Source organism: Gopherus evgoodei, chromosome 20 (genome assembly GCF_007399415.2).
Source record: "Gopherus evgoodei ecotype Sinaloan lineage chromosome 20, rGopEvg1_v1.p, whole genome shotgun sequence".
Lineage (NCBI taxonomy): Eukaryota > Metazoa > Chordata > Testudines > Testudinidae > Gopherus > Gopherus evgoodei.
Genome location: NC_044341.1, coordinates 12,551,068 through 12,575,066, shown reverse-complemented (window position 1 = coordinate 12,575,066; position 23,999 = coordinate 12,551,068). Strand labels below are relative to the sequence as shown.

The following is a 23,999-nucleotide window of genomic DNA, read 5'->3' as shown; positions in this document are numbered from 1 at the left end:
ATCTAAATTTGGGACCATATCCTTCAGCTGTTACATAAATAATTCTGAATCCAGAGCGTAACTGTAAGGGGCACACCCTCACCTTAATAGAGGACTCAGCCAGCACTAACCGGACTGTAGGCCTGGTTTGACAAGAGTAATTAGACATGGGTGAGGCCTCATTTTGTGGGAAACAGCATTAGGGAGGTAAATGGATCAACAGGCTGGAAACAGAATGTCTGTACTAGCTCAAATCAGGGGGAACAACCAGGGAACCATTTACAATGGACACAATAACAATGGATAAAATAAGCCAACACAGACCCACCTACAAGGTTTGCTCTGCCTAGCAGAGGACGAGGCTGAAAAGGGGAAAACCTGTCATGGCAAGGAGTGGCAATTAGGGGGATGACTGCTATGCCTCAGATACGACTGATTACAGGAATAGATCAGTGAAGAGGAAGATAGTCGGGGACCTTGCCGCTCCTGAAACTGTATAGACCAGGTGCTGAGTAGGGTTACTGAAAGGTGAGGGCATAAAGATGGCCCCTAGCCCTGATCAAGAATGCTAAAAAGCAGACCCACGGAAAGGTGTTGAAGAAACTGCCTAGGAGGTTGAATACTTTTTTTTTTTTTTAACTTTAATTCTACTAGTCCCCAGGGAGGGAGAGGGAAAGACCCCTTTTCCTTTGTTTGTTTGAAGAAACTCTTGTATACCACAAGCAGGGGGAGATCTCTGTGAGATCCAGAGAAGAAATGTAGCCCCAGACTGTGGTCCAAGAGGGATTCCCCCTCCACAGTGCCCCAGTCAATCCCAGTGGATGGAAATGGGCAAGGATTTCAAAACCGGGACTTAAGGCTTCGCAAAACCTATACGAGTAGAAATGTTTTCATAGTGTCTTTTTAAAGCATTGAAAAACTGGGTTGGGTTGGGTTGGACCCTCTGCAGTTCCCTGCAGCATGTGCCACCCAAAACATTGCAATGTAGGGCTACAGTATGAGAACAAGAAAATGAAACAGACAAGTCTTATTTTACATTGTCCAAACTGAGAGGAAATCTAAACTACAGCATTACATCGGCGCAGCAGCTGTGCCATTGTAACATGTCTGGTGAAGACACGCTATGCCTATGGGAGAGTGCTCTGCCGTCGGCATCATTACTCCACCTTGACAAGAAGCGGAAGCTATGTCAGTGGGAGAGTGTCTCACACTGACATAGCGCCGGTGTGGACAGTGCGAAACGTGCGTCGCTTCGGGGGGGCGGGGCTTTTTCACAGCTCTGAGTAACGTAAGTTAGATGGACTTAAATGGTAGTGTAGACCAGCCCTAAGTGTAATGGGAAAAATAAGCAAACAGCATAAATGGAAAAAGTAAAACCGAATTTTCTAAAGGAAATTATTTTTTTAAAGTTCCTTTCAGTTTTACAAACCCAAAGAGAAGAGAGTTAATGGCTTTTAAAAATAGTATTTTTGTCACTTGTCAATGTCCCTTTAAGATAATACAATCTCTTGTGGTTGTAGGTGCAGGGATACAGGATGCGGTTACATTTTGATGGTTATTCTGAGTACTATGACTTCTGGGTTAATGCTGACTCTCCAGATATCCACCCTGTTGGCTGGTGTGAAAAGACAGGTCACAAGCTGCTGTCTCCGAAAGGTACGTGGAGAAATAAATGTGTAAAAGAAGCAATGCATTTTGTTGTGAACTGGCTGCCCTTAGTGTCCATGTTTTGTTTCATGTCAAACCCACTTTGAATGATTTGAAATGTGAAGATAATTGCCAGAAGAGCAAACTAATTTCTTACTGATATTCCCAGGGTTTGACATTGTTAGTCAAAGTAATTAGTAACTCTTTATTAAGTGAGCATGCAAATCAGTGAATATCTTTGTTCACAACTTACGCTTTCTTTCTTGCGTTCAAATGTTTCTAAGAAATGAAAGTTTCAGATTAATGATTAGACAGTGCAGTAAAAGAGGGAGTAATATGTTAACTGAAATGCCTAATTCTTGACGATTGTACAAGGGCAGGTATCATGCAAAGTTCAAATCCTTCTCTAGGTTATTTCCATTTTTGAAAAACCAGTCTGAATATAGCAGGAACAATGTAAAACAATCTCTGATCTCTTTTTCTAGGTTACAAGGAAGGGGAATTTAATTGGGTTTTGTATTTGAAGAATTGCAAAGCTCAAGCAGCCCCGAAAAACCTTTTCAAGACCTTCAGCACAGTAAGTGGTGGCATCGGGTATAATGTCTTTTAAAATACGACTGATATTAAGTAACCACTGCCTAAAACTTTGGCCAGAATATAAACGTGTCCTTTTTATATGCTCAGGACAGAAGCTGTAACACTAAAGAACTTGGTGGAGTCATATGGGAGCAGTTTCCCACAGCAATTTATTTGTAGGCTGAGAAACCAAAGTAATTTTCTTACTTCTCCACCCCAAGCCCTCCCAACATTCACTAACTTCCCAGACAGAGACTGTTTATTTGCCCTCCTCCTTGATCTCTTGTCTGCTGATTTACATTGGCATTAATTAAATACATCGTAATACTCTGTTTTTGCTTGGGGCCTCAGCTTCTAGATGTTTGTGATACTTCCCTGTACTCTAAGAATCTCACAAGTCCTGTTTATTCAGCACTATACACAAAGGTGTTCATCCCTGTACATATCTCTGTTTGTAGTGTCTTTATAGCTGTGTTGAGCCCAGGATATTAGAAAGACAAGGTGGGTGAGGTAACATCTTTTATTGGACCAACTTCTGTTGGTGAAAGAGACAAGCTTTCAAGCTTATCTAGATCTCTGTTGTTTTTTCTGTCTTCACCGCCATTGTTTTTTTCCTCATCCTGAGTTAGTGGTCTCCTGGTTTCTTTGCTGAGCACCATTTCCCATTCAGCCTAATCAAAATATTCTTACCCAGATATTGCAAAAGGATGGAGGATTTGCTTTAGAGGGATCGAGGCCTTAGCATGTAATTCTGGCTCTGCTTTTTGGACTGACCCACCTGTATACCCTGGAGACTCTCACGAGCCATCTGACTTATCCTTCTCCATTAATATGGTAGGGCGTGCAATGCTAGTATCCATCCTCTATCCGTACTCATCATCAGAAGGGCCCTCTGTACCTCTATCTCTGAACTGTCTGGCTCTGGTGTAGTTGAACATAAGTATTATTCAGATTGCACCAACCTATTGTTAGAAATCATAGGCATTGTTGCCAGAACACATGGAAATCTGGGCTTTAACCCTCATGACAGATGTTCTAACAAGCAAGTAGTTACAGTATGATATTGTTTTCTACTACTACAGTATTTTGTTTAAATAACTTGAGCCAAATAGGTTTGGAACAGTAATTTAAATGACTTGGCATAGAGCTTGACATATCTTTTCCCTCTATGCTATTCCTTAGCCTATCACACCATCTGGTTTTCGGGTGGGAATGAAACTAGAGGCAGTGGACAAAAAGAATCCATCTTTGATGTGTGTGGCAACCATCGCTGACACATTGGATAACCGGCTGCTAATTCATTTTGACAACTGGGATGAGAGCTACGACTATTGGTAAAGAAAACTATTTCCAAACTTTATCTGCAAATACTGTGATATTTTTCCCCTTGTAACATCTTGCCATAAAGTGCATGATCGCTAATACTTAACTGCTGAGATTTTAAAGTGTGAGTGCTTTGAGGCTCCTGAATCCATTTTCAGGCTTCTAAATAAGTAGCCTTGTCACAGTTTTTAGGTAACTGCACCTGTATTTCTCTCTTCATGGTCCTTCAAGGGCATCTTCTTAAAGGTTTCTGGCTTCTAGCTGTCACCTCTCTTGGGTGGAGACCCATGTCTCATTGCCTTCTGTGAATATATTGAAGTCCATGGAAGTCTTTCCCTTCTAAATCCATTGAATTGATCAGAATCTTACTCATTTTTTGAAAATTATGTCCTGTTCTTTTATTGCACTTTTCATCTGAGAATCTCAGGGTGCTTTTTTTTTTTAGATGCTAACTATTTAATTTTAATAATTTTAAGACAGAAAATATCATATTGCCTCTATTTAAATCAAGATGTGGATGTACCATGGAGTACTGCATGCAGATGTGATCACTCCATCTTAAAAAAAGATATTGGAATTGGAAAAGGTTCAGAAAATGGCAACAAAAATTATTACGGGTATGGAATGGCTTCCGTATGAGGAGAGATTAAAAAGACTGGGACTTTTTAGCTTGGAAAAGAGATGACTAAAAGGGGATATGACTGACGTCTATAACATCATGACTGGTGTGGAGAAAGTAAATAAGGAAATGTCATTTACTCCTTCTCATAACACAAGAACCAGGGGGTCACCAAATGAAATTAATAGGCAGCAGGTTTAAAACAAACAAAGGGAAGCATTTTTTCACACGATGCACACTGTGGAACTCCTTGTCAGAGGATGTTGTGAAGGCCAAGACTAAAACAAAGTTCAAAAAAGAACTAGATAAATTCATGGAGGATAGGTCCATCAATGGCTATTGGCCAGGATGGGCAGGGAAGGTGTTCCTAACCTCTGTTTGCCAGAAGCTGGGAATGGGTGACTGGCTCACTTTATGATTCTCTGTACTGTTCATTCCCTCTGGGGCACCTGGCATTGCCCACTGTTGGAAGACAGGTTACTGGGCAGATGGACTTTTGATCTGACCCAGTATGGCCATTCTTATGTTCTGATGTTCTTATGTTCATGCTGCATTCTGTGTGAGGGTCTCCTTAGTCCTGGTCCCAGCTAACCAAGAGACCATATTGAATATTTGTAAAGGAAACACCTTTCCTCTCCATTTCATATATCCCAATCTACACTACAGAAGTGTGCCCAGTCTTTAGTTTAATTTCTAAAAAAAGTTAGCTTTTGATCTGTGAAAGCAATACAAAGCATTTAGATTTGCACCCATCAGCTCTGTGTGTGGTGGTGGTTTCTTTAGTGTTACACTCTTTTCACAGTTGTTTCTTACTCCAGGAAGGCAAACTTAGATACAAACAAAAAAAACATCAAAGCAAAATTTGGCTGAAGCTGCATTGTTTTGCCTGGTTTGGCATGAAACCATCAGTCCCTTCCCCAGAACCCATGGGAAAGAAGGGGCTTTCTCAGAACTTGGGCCAAGTTCTCTCAGGATTTCAAGCACTTGGACCAAGTTTTGGCTTTGTAACCAAATCAGAAGCCAGGCAAGTTTCAATTGGCTTCACATTCAGTTAATGAAATATGTACACAGTTCTAAGCTCAAGTCTTCAAATCATCACCCTCCCCCACCATATTTATTTCTTGCATAGGCTTTTTATGGTATGAGTTTTAGCATTTTTTTGTTTGCTTGTTTTGTATGTTAGTGTTGAAAATCTGTGCCCAGAGTAATTCAGTAGGCTCGTTTTTCAAAGAACAGCACTTAGAAAGTATGCGTTAGCTACACAAACACATACTTCGGCTCTTTAGTATTCACCTGTCTTGCTGGGGCAACTTGAATGTCAGTTCTTGAAAATGTAGCTTTTGTGAATTCCAACCAGGAAGCACTTGTGCTGTACATCATGATCACACAAGCTAAAAGCATCTGCTGCTCCAGCAAAGAAACATCAGATCGGTTTTGATCTGCTGTGTTTCTTCTCACATTAAAGTTGACTAGAGCCAATTCTTTCCTTTTGATCCAGGTGTGATGCTAGCAGCCCATATATTCGTCCTGTTGGTTACTGCCAAGAAACTGGAACCCCACTGACAACACCACCTGGTATGTTAAAAGCAGGATTGTGTTTCTTGCTTCAGTCAGAAGACCTGCAAGCTCTATCTCCTGCATAATTATAAATTTGCAAGTTATGAGTGCTATTCAGTATCCTTTCTTTTATTGGCTGAACAGGTTTATTATTAATGCACACTGAAGTACAACTATATTTGATTTCTATAGCTCTTTCAAGCCACTGAGAGAGGGCTTGATCATTTGGAAACAAAACTGAATTTTTTGTGGGGAAGTCTTTGGAGGTAGATGCAGTATTTCCTTGAAGGTGAGCTGGGAAAAGGAGGCTCAGTCTCATGCTCTCAGAGATGTGGGTATGGAATTCCTGGAAAGAGAGGAGGAAAAATTTGAGTCCTGTATGTTTCTTCTGCATTGAAATTGAGATATTAGCAAATTGAAAGGATAAAATCTGCAGGGAAATTGTGTTGTTTTCAGGCTTTAGCAGGTTTTTTTTGTTTTGTTTTTTGTTTTCTTGCCTAAAAAAAATATTGTCCACTTGGTGCTGGATTGACAGCCTTGTAGCATGACTTCCTTTATTTGCTTAATAGGTTTAGCAGCATCGGTGGGAGTGGGAGCTTCCTTCAGAATGGAAGGCTAGTCTCTGTTCAATTCTTGACTTCTCTGGGAGTCCTCAATTTGCCAGTTGCGTAGTTTTGTGATGTGCACGGCTGTCCAATGGGAACAACCGAGACTCACAAATTCAGGCTAATAAGATGGTGATAAATAGTAGGGATAGAAAAAAAGACGTAGAACACTTTTTAAAAATATAGTTTGCGTTGTGCTGCCAAGGAGAACATATCCCACTGTGGTTGAAATACAGGAAATTAGTTTACCATAATCTCAGGAAGTTAATGGGAGAGATGGAGCCTTTCCCCTCCAGGCTGCTAATTTGCATCCAACCCATGGATATGTAGGAAGTGATGGAAAGTCTCTACTATCTGACAGCTGTTCAGAAGCCTGCAATATAGGAAATTAATTTGGTGATTTCAGTTCATATCACAAAACCCCATGACTGGCTCTATCTGGCAACTTACTCAAGAGACCAAGAATTGGTGGAGCAATAAAGAAATGAACTGTGTGCTGGAAGTTTGCACTGCTACTGCCTAAAAATTTTCTGTGTGAATAAACAGGTGGCTTAATTCTGCAAGGATGTCAATCTGCCATCTTTTGTGAGAGCTCAGTTCACAGAATAACCACGTATTACATAGCTGTGCTCCTGTGGTGGTGGTGGTTTTGTAGTTGATTGGGGTTTTTTATAATTTAACTCTTAAGATAGTCCTTCATCTTTTCCAGAATACAAGGATTCCACAAGCTTTTCATGGGAGAAATATTTGGAAGAAACCAGTTCCCAGGCAGCCCCAGCAAGAGCATTTAAATTGGTTGGTGAAGTTCTTTTGTCTCACTGGGTCAGAATATTACTATAGAGTGTATCATTCTCAGCCCCATTCATATCAGGCAGGCTTCACAGTGGGGTGTTCCCCATCTCCACGCCACTGAGGCACACCGGATCTTTGCTCTGAGCCTGGGTTTAGCATGGCCCCTCAGGAGAACTCGCCAGAATCCTGTCTCCAGACATGGCAGGCTCCAGGGCTCCCTTTGGAGAGGAGCTTTTGCGCAATTCGTAAAAGATTTTTAACTGAATGTCTCTGTTTCTTCATTGGCTTTGAAGTTTTTCTCCTCAAAACTGCTAAACTTAAAAAAAAAAAAAAAAAAAAAAAATCTTAGTGAGGAGGGTATGAAGAGCCACAACTCCCCTAACTCACAGAAATAACTGATCAGACAGCAATCTCCCGGCACACTCATTAGGCGGCTCCTGGGAGCAAGGGAAGCTCTCAGCCAGCGAATGAGAGGTCCATGCTGAGATTGTCAGGCAGGCCACATGAAAGCTCCCTTCATTGAGTCAGAGCAGGCTAGAAACATTTGCATGAAATCAGAAGGTAGCTTTGCTTTTGTTTTTTCCAAAGCCCCCCCCCCCACACCTCTTAGGCATGCGACCCCTATTCCCATGGCTTGCCAAGGAGGAAACATTCGCTGGAGTCCCCTGAATATCAGAGGAAGGTGACGTCCCACAGCAACAACCCAGAGGAGCAAAGCCCTGCTCCCAGTCAGCCTGTAAGCAAGGTCCATGCTCAGATGGTTGAGAAGGCCGCAAAGATTCCACCCTCCGTACAAGCTGTTCTGCCTACAGGAGTTCAGCTGCCATGAAAGGTGTCGGCGGCTGCAATCTTTCCGATACCAGAGCCAGTCTCCACTGATTCCAGCTCCCTGCTCATGCTGTGTGGTCAGTGCTCACTCAGCCAGCAGCAGATGAAGTGATCTCCTTCCATGGGAGATGGACCTACCTCCTTTCCCCTTCCAGTCTCCAAGAGGCCTACAAGAGGGAGTGACTACTAGTAATTTTCCTTCAGGAGACATGCAGGATACATGCCTACAAACTGTCCTTTCAATCTTCTTGGTAATGCACTCTCCCCTTGCCTCTGCCCCTCCCTCACCTTGTCAAAGGGATTTGGCCCCAGGACCTGAAGAACATTGTTCACAATCAGCTCTTAATGAGACAGCACAAAGTCTTAGCACCTCCAGCAAGAGAATCTTCCCACTAGAGCCTCCTAAGAGGAGAAATTTGTAAAGCTAGCAAGATATCCCAGAATTTCAGCTAGCTTTTTAGAATTGAGATTGAATATAGGACTAACTTCACAGGTGCTTGTGTTGTTAGAAAATGAAACAGAAAAAAAAATCCTTAGAAAAACTGGCAGAGTTGGCCAGGAGCTGTGTAATTCTTCCTCACCTGGTTTATGAGGGTCTGATGAAGGTGGAGTGGGAATTCACTTTCAAGACTTACTTGTACCTAATGATTAAAAGGGTCTTCATTACTCTGCCTAAAGTTAAGCCTACTGCAGCCTCCTTCTTAATGGGCATAATCATACCAGCTGAAGGAGTATTCCTGCCAAACACACGGACGAGAGAATAAGATCACTCAGACTAAACTTGGATACAGCAGTCTCAGCGCTGAGGTTATTGGCTGAAGTTTTTTATCATGGAGGTCTGTGTGCAACTGAGGAGTCATTGTGAGTGGGCAAAAAAGCCCTGGAAAAACCACTAAATAAAATCTACTTAAAACTAGATCTCCTTAGTGGCTTTTTCAGCATTGGTGCTTCAGCTGGCTACATTTGTAGTACATTTAAAACTTCCAGAGATGTGTCCCAGAAGTAACTGTGGCTTCACTTGAAATATTTTATTGGTAAACTATTTGGGGAGTGTGGAGACAAAGTAGCCACTGTGGCTTAGACAAGAGAATAAATCTCTCCCTCTTTCCAGTGAGAGAAACTTCAAACTATCTTATCCCAACAAGTGTTCCCTTTGAAGTCACTGCTCCTTCAGGTCCTAGCACAGAGATTATACATGAGGAAGAGGCCATTGCTGTTGGAAGACCACGTTTGGGATTCCAAACCATCCAGTCCCAAAAGCTTCTCTTGGTTTTGGGTTTCTCAAGTCTGAACCACTCCCCCCTTTTACGAGGTGTACTTCAAGATGGGCCCTCAGAAAATGGATACTTGAGGCAATTAGGGAAGGATGCTTGTTATCCCAGGGTCAAGTTCATGCTTTCCCCAAAGTTAATTAAAATGAAACACTAAAGACCCTTCACAGCATCAGAAGACTAGCGATGCAATAGTCCACCTCCTCCATGTTGGAACGATAGAACCAGTTCCATGGAGAGACAGATATTTTGGAAAGAGGGCAAGATTTTTGTAATTCAAAGAGAAACAATGGCCTCCAGCCTCTTTTATATCTCAGTTCTCTCAACAAGTCCATAAGGAGATCAATATTCCAGGTAGAAATACTGAAATCCGTCATTGTCTTCTCAAAGGTTTAGAAATATGAAAATAATCCTCCTGGAGATACAATTGGGGCGAGTCACCCAGAGATACTTTAGCTTCCTGCTGCAATAGAAGCATCTCAGTGTAGAGTTGTAACTTCTACACAGGAAGGCACAAATGCCAAGGTCATCCCTCCCTTCAAGTGAAAAGAATATGTGTCTACCCTTGTCCAATGACCTTCTCATTATGTTATGCAGGGTCTAGCAGCCATTGCCAAAAGCCTTCAGAAGCACGACTTTGAGCAAACAAGTGGAAGGGCCAGTTACAGCCCTCATAAAACTCTAGCATATAAGTTATTGTCAAAGGCATTCTTTATTTCAGAAGAGAGATGGAAAAAAGAGAGTCTGATTTGTCCAACATTAGCACGCATCTGATGAAATTAAAATCTGTGACTCAGCTCCGGGGCTACTAGGGCTCGTGTGTGGGACCTAGCACAATTCTTGTTTTGCTTCCAGCCAGCAATTGCAGCAAATGAGTATATAAAGATCTTGGTCCAGATCCAGTACTAGCATCTCTTGATGAATTCATTTTTTTGTGTGTGATTAATTCTGTATTGATTTCCATAAAGAACCAGACAATGAAAAGTACAAAAAGGTAAATGACCTGCAGTTTGTATATGTTTCAAATACCACATGGTTTATGGGATCTCCAGTAGAATTATGCAGAGTTACAACTTGTCAAGGCTGCAAGAGCAGACAATACAAAACCAGGCAATACTACATAGACATAACATGTTAGGAGGAGGGTAACAGTAATAAAACTGGAGAAAACGTAGGTGAATAGGGAGAAGGGATGGGGGAAGGAAAAAGATGAGGAGCTAGGAAGAATGGAGGCCTGGCTTTCTTCGAGCCGTCTCAACATTTTTTTTTATTCAAATATATTTAGAGACATGGTCCAAATTTCTTCAAATTAATTTAATTTATCTAGAAAGCGATTATTTCTTTATATTTAACAGCTACCTCCTGTTGGGTCCGGAGAAGCTGATCCTCAGTATAGATATAGATCCCATGTTGTGAGAACATATCTGGACTCCTATATGACCTGAGGGAGAGGGGAGTGGTCCAAGGAGGAGTCATGGAGTGTAACCTGTCTCATGCTTTGGGCCGTCAGACACTCCTCCATTTACAGCAGATGATTCTTCAGAAATCCAGTGAACACGTAACTGCTCAGAATGCAGAAAATCTTCAGCTCTGCTTAAAGAAGTAACCTTGTTCCTGTCCTGGGCAGAAGCTCTCTTTTCCTCAGGGTTCAGTGCCAAGAAGGAAAGTCAGAGTCAGTCAGCTCAGCAAGACACTCTCAGAACTGAGGGAATGCAGTCTTGATCAGCTCACCTTGCAGTGCATCACAGGCCAGGTGGGCAGCCTGTTGAGGAACCTATTTGCATCCAAGTTCAATAGGAAAACCAAAAGAGGTGCTATATGAGGAAGAGAGACTCAAAAGTAGAGGCCATCGTCCTCTTATCTCAGACATGTGTTGAAAGACCCTCCCTTATGCCTTTCCCCTTCAGCACCTGAAAGTAAAGATGGTAAAGAAGATTGTGATTATAACCACCTTCAGGTCTTAGTTCTCAAACCTGAGTTAGGCATAACTAGAACTTCCTCTCAATCTATATATATATATAAACACACACTCTCTTCAACAGGGACTTATCCTGAATCAAAATCCAATGCTGCCTAACCCGTCAAATGAGAATGTGAGGTGATGTACCTATAGTCACTCGTTCTAAGAAAGTGATAAACACCCTCTTGTCTTGGAGGAAATTCATTAATTACACTGCTCTACAGCCAAAATGCTTCTGAAATAAATGTAGTCCAACTTTACTAATTCTGGGTCACTGAGAACGAAAATGATGCTTAAAATTGTTGATTGGCTCTAGTTTTCAAGATATGCTATTGGGTCAGTATATACGATTCTTGACTTGGGAATGGCGGAGGATAAGTGAGTTATAAAGGGAAGGGATCTCAATTTAAACCAGAAATGACTAAAATACATCTTTGACTGGATCTATGAATAAATCTCTGACTGGGTTTGGACAGTACTTGCTTTTTAGGCAAAACAATGAATGATGCAATCTGAAGCTGGTATTGTGTCATACATGATATGAATTGCATCATGTTATTCCTAGAAGTCATGGATGATGCAATCATAACGAAGCTTACATCACTCTGCTGAACAAATTGCCCTATATCAGCTCTAGAATTCATACAGTGTCGTGCTCTTTTATTTGTCAGTGTTTGATTTTGCAAAGGGACACATTTCTGTTTAGCCAAAGTGAGCAGAGATGCCTCGTACTTGTGTGAACAGTGCAGATAACTTCTGCTATGTTTGTGGTGAAGTGACTTTTGCATCACAAAAGCGCAGTATAACCACTATGGTTAAGAAAGCCTATCACCTTTATTTTGGCTGCAAAATTGGAGATCAGGACAAGAGGTGGGCCCCACACATATGTTGCAACACTTGTGCAACAAATCTTCGCCAGTGGTTGAACAGGAAAATGAAATCTATGCCTTTTGCAGTGCCAATGATTTGGAGAGAGCCAACAGATCATACCAGCAATTGTTACTTCTGCATGGTGCCTCCAGTTGGGAAAGGTGTGTCAAAGAAGAAAAAGTGGACTGTGCATTATCCAAACATTCCATCAGCTATACGCCCAGTACCCCACGGAGAAGGGCTGCCAGTTCCTGATGCACCAGTATCATTCTCACTGGAGTCAGACGAGGAAGAGGATGAAACTTCTGGTCCTGAACCATCAATGTCACAGGACCCACATTTTCTCCCATCCTCCTTTTCTGAACCACACCTTATAACACAAGGTGAACTGAATGACCTTGTCAGGGATTTGGAACTACCCGAGAGTAAGGCAGAGCTGTTGGGCTCCAGACTACCGCAGTGGAATCTCCTGGCAGGCTATCAGGGCAAATGGAGCCCATCAGTGCTTGCAGACTATTGCTGGACAGTGACAAGAGGTGCTCCATTTAATGAATACCAGAGACAAGCCAAGAAGCGCCGAGTAGACACTGAATAGGACTAAACTATGTACATAATAGTTTTTTGCCTTTTATTTCATAATAAATTTTATTTATATAACCCTTTTGCTGATTTTTAAAGTGTTACATAAACAGTACAGGTGAAATATTATCATGTAAAGCAACCATAAACACATGAAAAGACCTAGGTTTACAATTTATGATTAAAACTCTACTATCTACACAATATACATAGACATAAAATGTAAAAACTTAAATATCTTAGAAACAATAGCCAATCAGTTGTTTTAATTGTCATATTTGAATTCAGCACATCAAAATACATAATAAATATCACATTTTATCTCTGAAGGAGACGACTTCTCAAAAATTGTAGACCAGTGTTATGTCTGTGTCACTTGAGGTTTAGATGTTGAGGTTATAACGGACACATGAGAGCAAGGTCAGCAGAAACAAAGAACTCTTGTGGTTTTACAAGATGATCTTACCGGGGGCTCAAGACCAGCACTTTTTGGAAAGACAAGTCAATGACTGTAGGCATATTGCACTGTAAGAAACCTATGATAATCTCATCACAGTCACATAACACACATCGGAGGACCACTACTCTTATCAGTCCTCCTGCAATGGGCAGTTCCTTGCCTTAATCTTGATCTGTGGGCTACAAGTCCTAATAAAGCCGCCTCTCAGCTTCATAGCTAGTAGATCTCTTCCTTTTCTCACTGAAAGTATCTCGCCTGTTTGCTACCTCCTGGTCTAAGGGGGTTTTGGAGCTTGCTGTCAATGAAAGTGCAGTTACACACTCTATCAAACATGGTATATCAGTGAACTAACCAGCTCCACATCTCCAAAGTTGCTAAAGTCTGCCTCGCACAATAGGAAGTGGTATGTTGCCCTGCTGGTTGAATCCAAACATCCTAAGGAAGTAGAAATGCAGGTTCGATGTGAACAGAATAAATATAGGAATAAATATAGCAAAGGTATTCAAAGCCTCAGGTACAACTCCTCTTGTTACTACGCAATCTGCAAAGAGCAGCACCTTTTGTGGGTGGAGAGATCACACACGTTCTGAGGAGTTCCATCATTCTCAAACATTTTCTCAGATACTGTAGAATCAACATCCTCAGCCCTGCTGGTGCAGTGTTTGGTAGAAGGATGTTACAGGACAGGATGCCCCTGTAGCCCTTAAGTTCCTTTTCAGTTCTACATGGGTGAGCTGAATCCTTCCTCCCGCCACAGGAATGATTTACTGTTTTCTACATCCTACTGTGAAGGCTGTCTGACAGGGAGAAGACAGAGAAAGGGAAAATCCTGTCTTACCTATGAATTTTCATTCGAGGAGCCTCCATGTCAGTCAGTCTGACCCTCCCTCAGAGGATTGTGTTATGCCCAAGCTTTTTTCTGACTTTTGCTTACTTGTTAAATAGTTTGAAAAGGAATAAGGTGTTCTTCCAGGGTATCATTTCCCGGCTCTGCTGCAAATGGTTTGAATTGAGTAGCGCTTGTAAATGTTTCTTACAGGTAGTATTTTTCAGCTTTGGAAATTGTTCTAAGTCCAGGGTCAGAGCAGCAATCTGCCCTGCATCCAGTTGCCATGGAGAGAGGATGTGACTTCATGTAGTATCCAAAGAGTTAACTAGAGATAGCTGCATCCTGAAGCCGAGGCTACATTACTAAGAACTCTTCAAAACGTTAAGTGATTTTCTTGCTGGTAAAAGGTGCCAGATTGACAGCCTGGGATACTTGCTCTCTCTGTTTATCTGCAGAAAAGGAACAGCACTGGTAACAGCAAGGCCATCTTCCCCTATGCTGCATGCAGTGTACGTCAACCCTGAGATGGAGGGACTATATCTAGGATGCAATAGTAGCAGGGTCTCCATGCCCATTAAATTAATGGCTTATGCTGAGACTACCAGCAGTAGGACTGTTTATTGCCAATTTTGACAGGGGTTTATGTGATGTGAACACATGTTCACAAGTGACTGAAATGAGATCTGCCGAATCACAGCACCTAAATTATGGAAGAGAACTGTCAGATGATGGTGTCTTTCAGTCACTACCATCCTAGGCTGCATTTAACTCAGTTACATAGTAGTGAGCTGTCCAATGTCCTTCTAAAATACCTCAGGAGGTGAATGGATCATACCCTGGATCCCAGTAGGAGTTCTGCATGCAGACATATGGTGGTTAATAGCTCTGCGTCTTTAAATCTATGGTGCCAAGGTTATCCTGAGAAGTCTAAATTATTCTTTTTTTAAGCTTTAAGAGGGAAATAAAATCTGCCACCAGTATAGAGTACGAAAAACTCCTCTCTGTTGCTCAGATTGTCTCATTTGTGGCCTTTGGCAGCTGGCAAATTGCCAACATAACCCATCAAGAAATCCTGATTTTGGTCTCAAAAGCAGTCAGTGGCTTGCAGGAGTGGGGCTCAAAGTTACAAAGGAATGTTTGTGGTATGTGGAAGAACTTACCTATTTATCCAGAAAAGATAACTAGTACTATACAACTTGAAATGATGGACTTTTCACAATTCCACTTGCAATCTTCTCTTACAGCGTCCAGCCCACGGGTTCCAGGTTAACATGAAGCTAGAAGCCGTGGACAGGAGAAATCCCATGTTAATAAGAGTGGCAACAATAGCTGAGAAGGAGGACCATCGTATCAAGGTATGCCTTTCAAAGAAAGCACAGTGCCCTTCTGCCCAGGAATACAGATGACTTGAGGTACAGAGTGTGCATAGATTGGCTCCTCCTTGTTATGGAAATGACAACAAGCAGGAACACCTTACAAATAACAGATCTGGAAAGCAAAGCTGTCCAGTCTAAAAGTGATCTTTCACTTGTTAGTCCCATGTGAGTCGTCATGTTACTGCTCACTATGGTCAGATACTAGTTTAATTTAACTTATTTTGGAATGACAGTTGCTGAAATGGTTTTGGCTTCCCTCGAGCAATTTCTGCATTATCTATGTGAATTAATGCAACATTGATATTCTACTAATGAGAAGTTCATCGGCAGCTTCTGAGCTCCCCTTAACAGTGAACTGAAAAGGAAAACTCATAGTCAAGATGAGCCCAGGTTTATGTCATGAGTGGCTCCACTCACTATCATGTAATCGGCACATAAATGCATTTTAATTTGCCTTTTGATTTCATGTAAATATACTGCTGGTGAAAGGTGCTGGTTTGCCAGTCACAGAGACCGAATGTCAATCCACAAAACGGGGACAGTAGCCATGTGAGCTCCCTCAGCAATATGCCTCTGTACTGACATGGAGGGACCACCATTCGGATGAGAGTGGAGTTCTATCCATGGCCCATTCAATTCTTGGTCTCTCCCCTGAGATCACTAATGAGAGCCAAGTTTTACAGTTATAGTTCTGTAATTAGCATTGTGGCCCCACGTTCATTGGAAATGACCAAGAACATCAACTCATATTGTCTAAACCACCAAACAACCATTAGATGGAAACATCTTTTATTGGACCAGCTGCTGTTGGTGAGAGAGACAAGCTTTCGAGCTTACTCAGAGCTCTTCTTCAGGTCTGGGAAAGGTACCCAAAGTGTCACAGTTAAATACAAGGTGAAACAGATTGTTTAGACTATATTAACACACATTTCAAGGGACAACTCAAGGTGAAGTGGCCTGTTACATTCCTTCTATGACTGCAGGGGTGTTAAGGGGCAGGAAGCAGCTGGATGGGGGTTGTTAGTCGGTTTGTTGCTGGGATTGTTGTAGTAAGCCATTAATCTAGTGTGTCTCTCTTCAATCCTTGTTTTTTATTACCTAGCAAAGTTATGAATTTAAGTTCCCAGGCTCATCCTTTGAAAGTATTGTGCAGAGGACTGATAGGTCAGATAAGGAATGATCGCTTTGTGAAAAGTGTTCACCCACAGGTGATGTGGTGTTTCTGTCTTTTATCCTTTACCTGTGTCAGTTCATTTGAGAGCATTGAGTTTATTGTCTGGTTTCATCCACACAGTTGTTATTGGGGCACTTAGTGCACTGGATAGGGTACTCCACACGTTGTGATAGGCATGTGAAGGACCCATGGATCTGGAAAGGTGTCGTGTGGAGGTGTTAATCATTGTAGAAGTGGAGTTATGGCTGCAGGGTTTGCATTTGTTGTTGTGGCAGTGTCTGGTGCTGCTTTGACTTGGTGTTTGCTGATCTGTGGGGAGCCTGCTTCTGATGAGCTTGGTAGGCAGTTGTTTGAAGGTCAGAAAAGGGGGTTCAGGAAAGATTTCTTTCAATGTTGTCCACATCAAGAATCGGTTGTAATTGTTTGGAGATACAGTGTGTGGGTTCCCATGTGGGTTGGTAAGTAACAACAAGGAGTGTGCAGTCAGAGGGTTTTTTTGGGGTTGCGTTTATTTTTTTTGGTCTTGAAGCAGGTTCTTGTGGGATATTTGAGTGGTGCATTCTATGAGAAGTAGATTACAACCCATACTTGATGGGGACAACTTGCTGAAAGAAATCTTTCCTGAATCCCCTCTTCTGGCCTTCAAACAACTCGCCAAGCTCGTCAGAAGGAAGCTCCCCAAAGACCAGCACGCACCAGCTAGAGTGGCACCAGATCCTGCCATAACAATAGATGCAAAACCTGCAGATATTGCTCCACTGCTATGATGATCAGTCCCCAAAGGAAACTTGTACAACATCTTCAGAAGACAAGCCTGGAAAATTAAATTTGAAACGTTGCTAGAAACTAAAAATCACAATCTTATAAAGACACTAGATTTATGGCTTGTTACCAGGAATGCTAGAAATCCATTTGTCACAGAAAAATGTTGAATTTATGTTTTTACAGAGAATCTTTAGCTTTTACATTTTGTGAAAAAATAAAAATATATACAGGAACCCCTGTTATCTGGTCAAATTGGGACTGGCGCCAGATTGCATAATCAAAAATTCAGATAATCAGAGAATGGGCGGGGCTCCGTCTGTCAGTCCCGAGTGGTGGGGCTTGGGCTATCAGCTTAAAAATTGTAAATTGTAGATATATCAATAAAATATTGCGTCCAGCCTACATATATTGTATCTAGGAAAACTACAGTTCAGCATTTCAAACATGGATTTTTATGGTTTCTTATTGGAGAATATTGGGGCAGGGGGCGGGGAGTATCACAGAAAACTAAGATCCGTAGATCCCAAAAATCTGTAACTCGCCTAACCCTCTCTCTCTTTTTTTTTTTGGTCCTATGACTGAAGAGGTTTTAATGGGCCACTTCACCTTGAATGGTCTCTTATAATATGTATTTAGCTGTGCTGCTCTGGCTTAGTCTACGCTATCAATTTATGTCGGTGTAACTACATCACTCAAGGGTGTAGATTTTCCATACCTCTGAGCAATGTAGCTATACCGACTAATCCGCAGTGTAGACAACACTATGTTGATGGGAGGAGTTTTCCTATTGACATAGCTACTGCCTCTCAGGGAGGTAGAGTATCTACACCTCCTGTCGGCACAGGTGGCATCTTCACTGGGCCCTACTGCAGCGCAGCTCCACTGGTACAGCTGTACTACCGCAACGCCGTAAGTGTAGACAAGCTCTCTGGATACCTTTCCCAGACCTGGAGAAGAGTAGGCCCAGTAAAAGATATTACCTAACCTATCTTGTCTCTCTAATATCCTGAGACCAACATGGCTACACCAACGCTGCAAATAGAAAGTTCTAGTTAGTCCGTGCAAAAGCTGTACTAACTCATTTTCTATAACAACATTTTTGGATTCCTAGAATGCAAACCAATTAAATAAGCAATTGAACTTGCAAATATTGAACCCGAAGATAAGATGTGACTAAATATCCATGTGTCCTGTGCTTTGTTGAGGGCCCAAAGGTTTGATTATGTCACCAGAATCTTTGTTCTTTGTAACTACAGATGCAGGGCTCAGGAAAACAGTAGTTACATTGACCAGGTCAGAGGGAGGATTGTGTGACATACAGCATGGAAAGTTGCCACCCCAAAGGAAATTTTTATGAAAAATTGAGCAAGTTAAAACAGCCGGGGGAAGGGCTAAAATGAAAGCTGAGTCCTAACCTTAACTCTCTCCCTCACTGCTGGTGTGGTCTGTACTTGTTTGGCTTCCCTTTTAGATACATTTTGATGGCTGGGACCACAGCTATGATTTCTGGGTCGACGCAGACAGCTCTGACATTCACCCTGTGGGCTGGTGTGCAAAAACCGGACACACCCTGCAGCTCCCGCTAGGTGAGGGGGATGATGTCATGCCATTGCATTACATTTTTCTTCTCTTGCCTAATCTTCAAGTGCAAAAAATATATTGTTTAACTATTTTCATTACTAGGTGCTGCTGATATGATGGGAGTAGCAGGGCAGGGGTGTCCTACCCCCGGCTGCCAGGGTATTGGTCATGTCAGGGGACCCCGATATGGAACACATTATACGTACGTGCACCTGGGCTATAAGGGATAATTTTCAAAGCTTGACACAGGTGTTTTAGCTGCTTGACTCCTATTGTCCATGGGAGCAGTACAACTATATCCCCTGGTTATTCTGTAGATACTGTCATATCTTTGGTTGCAGCTCCCTCTTGTGTCTAAATGGACTACTTGACTACCAGTTCAGCTTGCACTGTTGGTATCGGAAACTAGATTGTATTTCAGTGGGACGATGATTTCTACCACCCCCTGCCATTAATGTTGTTCCTTTTTATAAAATAACATACCTGAAAGCAGCACACAAGATTTAAGGGAGAGAAGGAGCATGGTGTAGTTGTTAGTGTTTTGCTCTGCTACTGATTTCCTGGGGGAGCTTGGAGGAATCAAGCTCTCTGTTGTCTTAATTTTCTTCCTCTGTAAAATGGGATCATACTTGCCTACCTCATGTAAGGGTTGCAGAGATTAGATACTTATTGTCTATAATAATGCCTAGCTTTTATGTGGTGTAAAGTGCTCTGAAATTCTCAGATAGAATGGGCAATAGAGGTGCAAATCATTGCGTGAATTTCTGCACAAGCCAGGAGGCTAATGGAGAATAGCTATGGTTAAGCAGTCGGTGCTGTCTAATAGCTAGAGCCCAGCACTCTGAATCATGTGATCTTGGTTTCTAATCTTGGCTCTGTCACTGGCACTCTGTAGTTTAGTTTCTCTCTCTATCTCTAAAATTGGGCTAAAAATACATAGATCCCAGAGAAGTTTTGAGCCTTAATTTATTATTATTTGTAAAGCTGTTCCCAACAGAGCAGTAGAGTGGGCATACACCATAGTGGAGAGGGACTGCTAATGGAGGGCTTACTCTGTACTTTCACTTTCACTTTTCTTGTTAGGAAACTCACTCTTTTGTACTTTGCAGTTTCACTTTGCTTGTCAGATCAGCTCACCTTGATGCTCCCTTTGTCTCCTCCTCCCACAAAAGATCTGGTGCCTGGGTTTGTGCTGCTCTGTTCCTGAAACACCCTCTCTTGACCCTGTGCGCCATGCAGCCTTCCTCTCCTCTTTCAAATCCTTCCTCAAAACTCAACTTTTGTCTAGTTGTCTATCACTGACCTCTGCTCTGGGCCAGATGGTGCTCTCATTTACATTGGTGTCAGCCCATTGAAGTCACCTGGGCAACTCAGAGCAGAACCTCCTTGGCAGGTCCTCCTCTGGTCTGCCTTCCCTCTTCCATGCCCCCTAGCATGCCTATCCTTCCAATTGCACAAGTCTGGCATGCAGCTGCTAAACAGACTGTCTGCTGCTCCTCAGGGGGCTTCTGCCCACATGTTTTCCCTTGCTCTGTTCCCCCAAACGGCTGTGCTCTCCTGGGGTAATTGGTGCATGCATCCCTGATTTGGGCAGGGTGGGCATGGCAGGGCTGGATGAGGCTGTAGTAGAATGTCTTGGTTTTCAACACAGGTTAGTTGGCTGCCCGTATTCTGAAGTTAACCTCAACAGAGAAAGCTCATTACAGGATCGCCTCAGTGGGGAGAGGCCTTCACCCAGCAACAGTGTCCAGAAGCCCAAGAGACCAGAGACTCCTGCTCCATTCATAGACCTACAGGAGGACTCTCCACAGTCCAGGTGAGGCTGACTTTATTGTTGACCAGAGCTCTGCTGATACCCAGTGTCTGCATTATCTCACAAGATTGAAAGCCAGGAGTTAACAGGATAGCAGTTAAAGCACTGGATTCATCTCTCCTCTTTATACCTGTGACAAAGAGCAGGAGTCACCATGCTGTGGTGTGGAAGGCAGATGTATCAGCCCTACAATGGTAAAGGCCCTTTTCCTCATGAGCTGAAATGGGGTTACCTCCGGTCAACTAGGGACACCTGAGGGCTGCTGATGGACCTTTAAAAAACCTCATTTCTGGTGAGAGGTTGAGGAGAGATGGGAGACAAGCTGCGGCAAAGAGAAAAGGCTTCTCCTGGGTGGAAGGCTCCTCTCTTCCCTGCAGGGGAAGCAACCCCCCTAATGGACTGTTTGGGGAAGGGCTGGCATCCAGGGGCTGACATAACAAGGCAGCACCCCTAAGAGGAGGCAGGGAGAGAGATTCCCCTTTTGTGTTATGAATTTGTTTCTTTTTGTTTGGCTGAAAAGCACTCCTGTGGCCTTCCCTGAGGCCCACCCTGTAAATACTGAAGAGTAAAAGCTCTCTGGAGCGGGACTAATTTACTCCAGGCCTCCACCACCAGAGGGGGGAATGCTGAGTTCTGCGAGGTGAAGCAGGAGTCTTGCCACAGTACCATTAACCCTTGCCTTGCACAATCTCAGTATGGGACACTGCACTTGTACACTCCATACATGCTCTAAATAGGTTTTTTCCCTCCTTTATCCTGTTGCCCTGGTCAAATTCCAGTAAGGAAATTACATTCTATCTATTGCCATAAATATTTCCCTTGCCCTTTCAACTGGATATAGGCTTTTTCTTTACTTCTTGTCCTGAAACTCTCAACCAGGGTTGCTATGTGCTGTTAAACCACAGCAGCATTCCACCCTGGAGGTGGCTGCATTTCAGGTGCAGGAGAAATGATTTCTTATCATCATGAAGTGCTTTGGGAGCCTTTATGACAGTGATTTATGAATGCAGTTGTTGTGGGAGTTGAGTATCATTCAGGAAAATCTGTGTATCAACCCCGTGGCTGCAAGAGTCAACTGAAACATATTACTAATAAGAGCTGGGAACTAAGGGATTAATTGCTTAGGCCATGTCTACGCTACAGAATTAAGTCAACCTATGTTAGTAGTGGACCTGCAGTAATTACTGCTATTTTTCCTGTCCACACAGTCCTCCTTCTGTCAGTAGTGTGCATCCTCACCAGGAGCACTTGCACCGACTTAAAAGGGATAGAGTGGGGGGCTGAGAGCCCACTCCACTCCACTCCACTCAGTTTCAAAACAGGGAGCCTACCAGCAGTGAACATTCTCGACATTCACGGCTCCGACTGTCAGCCCCCTGACAGCCAACAGGTGATGCAAGGACCAAAGTGACTATACAGACACTGCATCACCCAGACTATGTCAACCTAAGCTTTACGCCTCTCATCAAGGTGGATTTACTGGATCGGCATAAGGGGCAAGTTACAGTGGCAGGAGGAACGCTCTAGTGCAGGGGTCAGCAACCTACAGCATGTGTGCCAAGACAGTACGTGAGCTGATTTACTGTGGCACGCTGCTGCCAGCTTGGGGTCCTGGCCGTCGGCCCCACTCAGCCTGCTGTCGGCCTGGATGGGCGGAACCCAGGGCCGGCCACGGGCTGAGCAGGGCCGGTAGCTGGGACTCCACCTGGCAGGGGCCAGCAACAGAATCCCAGACCAGCAGTGGGCTGAGGCACTCAGCCCACTGCCAGCCTGGGGTCCCAGCCGCTGGCCCCTGTAAATGTAAAATGTATTACTGGCATGCAAAACCTTAAATTACTGTGAATAAATGAAAACTTGGCACACCACTTCTGAAAGGTTGCCGACCCCTGCTGTAATGTGTACACTTACATAGTTAGGTCAACTTAAGCTGCCTTACATCAACTTAACTTTGTAGTGTAGACATGCCCCTAGATTCCTGTAGAGCCAGAACTGCAGATCTCAGCAGTTTGATTCAGTTGTGCTGTTTGTTGTGTGTGTGGGGAGGCGGGAGGCTGTTGTCTTTTTGGTTAAATGTTAACGTTCTGTTCGCTTTGCGTGGAGGTTAAAAATCCCTGGACATATTTAGTAGGAAGAGGGTTTGCCTCCAGTGCAATGTATTTGGCCAAATGTCTCTTCCCTTCCCAGCACTGTTCTGTGTCCCCTGTTGCCAGCCTCGTTCCCAAGGTGGCTGCGTTTCAGTGGTGCTGTACATAGAAAGATTGTACAGAGCTGTGGGACCCTTGTGGGAAAACAGGCAGGATAGAAATGTAATATACTCTTGTTTTAAACAATTCATTTCTTGCTAGTGGGAGGTTTGAGTTTCCTAGCGCAAATCTTAGTGCCCCACTGCTTCTCCCTTGCCTTGCACATCTGCTGCAGCTCAGTTTATGCACCAAACTTAGCTGTGAAAACTTATTTAAATATTATCCAAAGGTATCAAGGTTTAAAGCTCTTGATGCACCAGAATTAATGCTTCCATGGTCCCTTCCTGCTGCTGAGATCAGAGCATGGGCTAGCGAGGGATGATTTCTCTCACATCATCTCCCTGCGTCAGCACTAAGAAGAAAAGTGCTGTGCATCACTAACCAGGGGATGGGAGTGTAAAGTTTAAACCATGAAGTGGTGCTTAGAAGTTGTTTTCACGTACAAGTCAAACAACATCCAGCATTCCTGGAGAAGTGGAATGCATGAGTTAATTAGCTTCAATTATTGTCTCTCTAGAAAATCTTCCATGCAAGATAGCGAAAGATTGGGCCGAAGCAGCATCCACAGTCTGTCAGAGCAGTCTGAAAACAGTCAAGAGCAGCATTGGATTGAAGAGGAATCATCTGCAGATACCATCGCTAAACCAAAAAAGTGAGTGAGACTTGGCAGCATGTTCCACTGTACTAGTGGGTAAGTTACCCACAACGGCAGCTATACCTGAAATGGGAAAGAGAAGGAGTTGCTCTGTGGAGCAGCCAGTTTGTCCAGAGGTTACAGTTTGTATAGTAAGATGGTGAGGTCCCATTTAAATTTCCCCACATTTAGGGGAGGATTTATTTCCTTTGTCTGCCATGGACCCAAATCTGTATCTCCTCCTGTGAATTTAGCAGCATGGCACTTACCCAAGAGATGTCTGGTGATGGGTGGAGGGAGATTAGGGGGTGTGATTGCCAGTTCTAAGGAGGAAAGTTCTTGGTTCTTGTAAAACTCGCATTAACACTCATTGCAGAAAAACAATTTGTCTCTATTGCTTGCTTTGTTACCTTTACATAACTGATTTATGCTTTCAGGGTTGGGTGCTCGCATGCCTATAGAAAGCTCCAGCTAGTGAAACAGGAATACGAAGGGAAAGGTTGGTTAATTTTGTGTGT

General features: G+C 43.0%; 1 protein-coding gene across 8 annotated transcripts in view; it reads left to right on the top strand.

Annotated features, from left to right (window-relative positions):
* LOC115637496 (lethal(3)malignant brain tumor-like protein 4) overlaps positions 1-23,999 on the top strand; it is a 99,727-nt gene that overhangs the window by 51,679 nt on the left and 24,049 nt on the right. For 6 of the 8 annotated variants that reach the window (XM_030538782.1, XM_030538778.1, XM_030538781.1 and 3 more), the window contains 11 exons: positions 1,500-1,635; positions 2,112-2,203; positions 3,385-3,536; positions 5,643-5,719; positions 7,016-7,101; positions 15,140-15,250; positions 18,682-18,796; positions 18,894-18,993; positions 20,443-20,607; positions 23,365-23,499; positions 23,919-23,980. In XM_030538782.1, the coding sequence (XP_030394642.1) occupies positions 1,500-1,635; positions 2,112-2,203; positions 3,385-3,536; positions 5,643-5,719; positions 7,016-7,101; positions 15,140-15,250; positions 18,682-18,796; positions 18,894-18,993; positions 20,443-20,607; positions 23,365-23,499; positions 23,919-23,980 (1,231 nt within the window). The remainder of the gene's footprint in view (positions 1-1,499; positions 1,636-2,111; positions 2,204-3,384; positions 3,537-5,642; positions 5,720-7,015; positions 7,102-15,139; positions 15,251-18,681; positions 18,797-18,893; positions 18,994-20,442; positions 20,608-23,364; positions 23,500-23,918; positions 23,981-23,999) is intronic. The other 2 variants (XR_003997277.1, XR_003997276.1) reach the window with 1 other exon arrangement.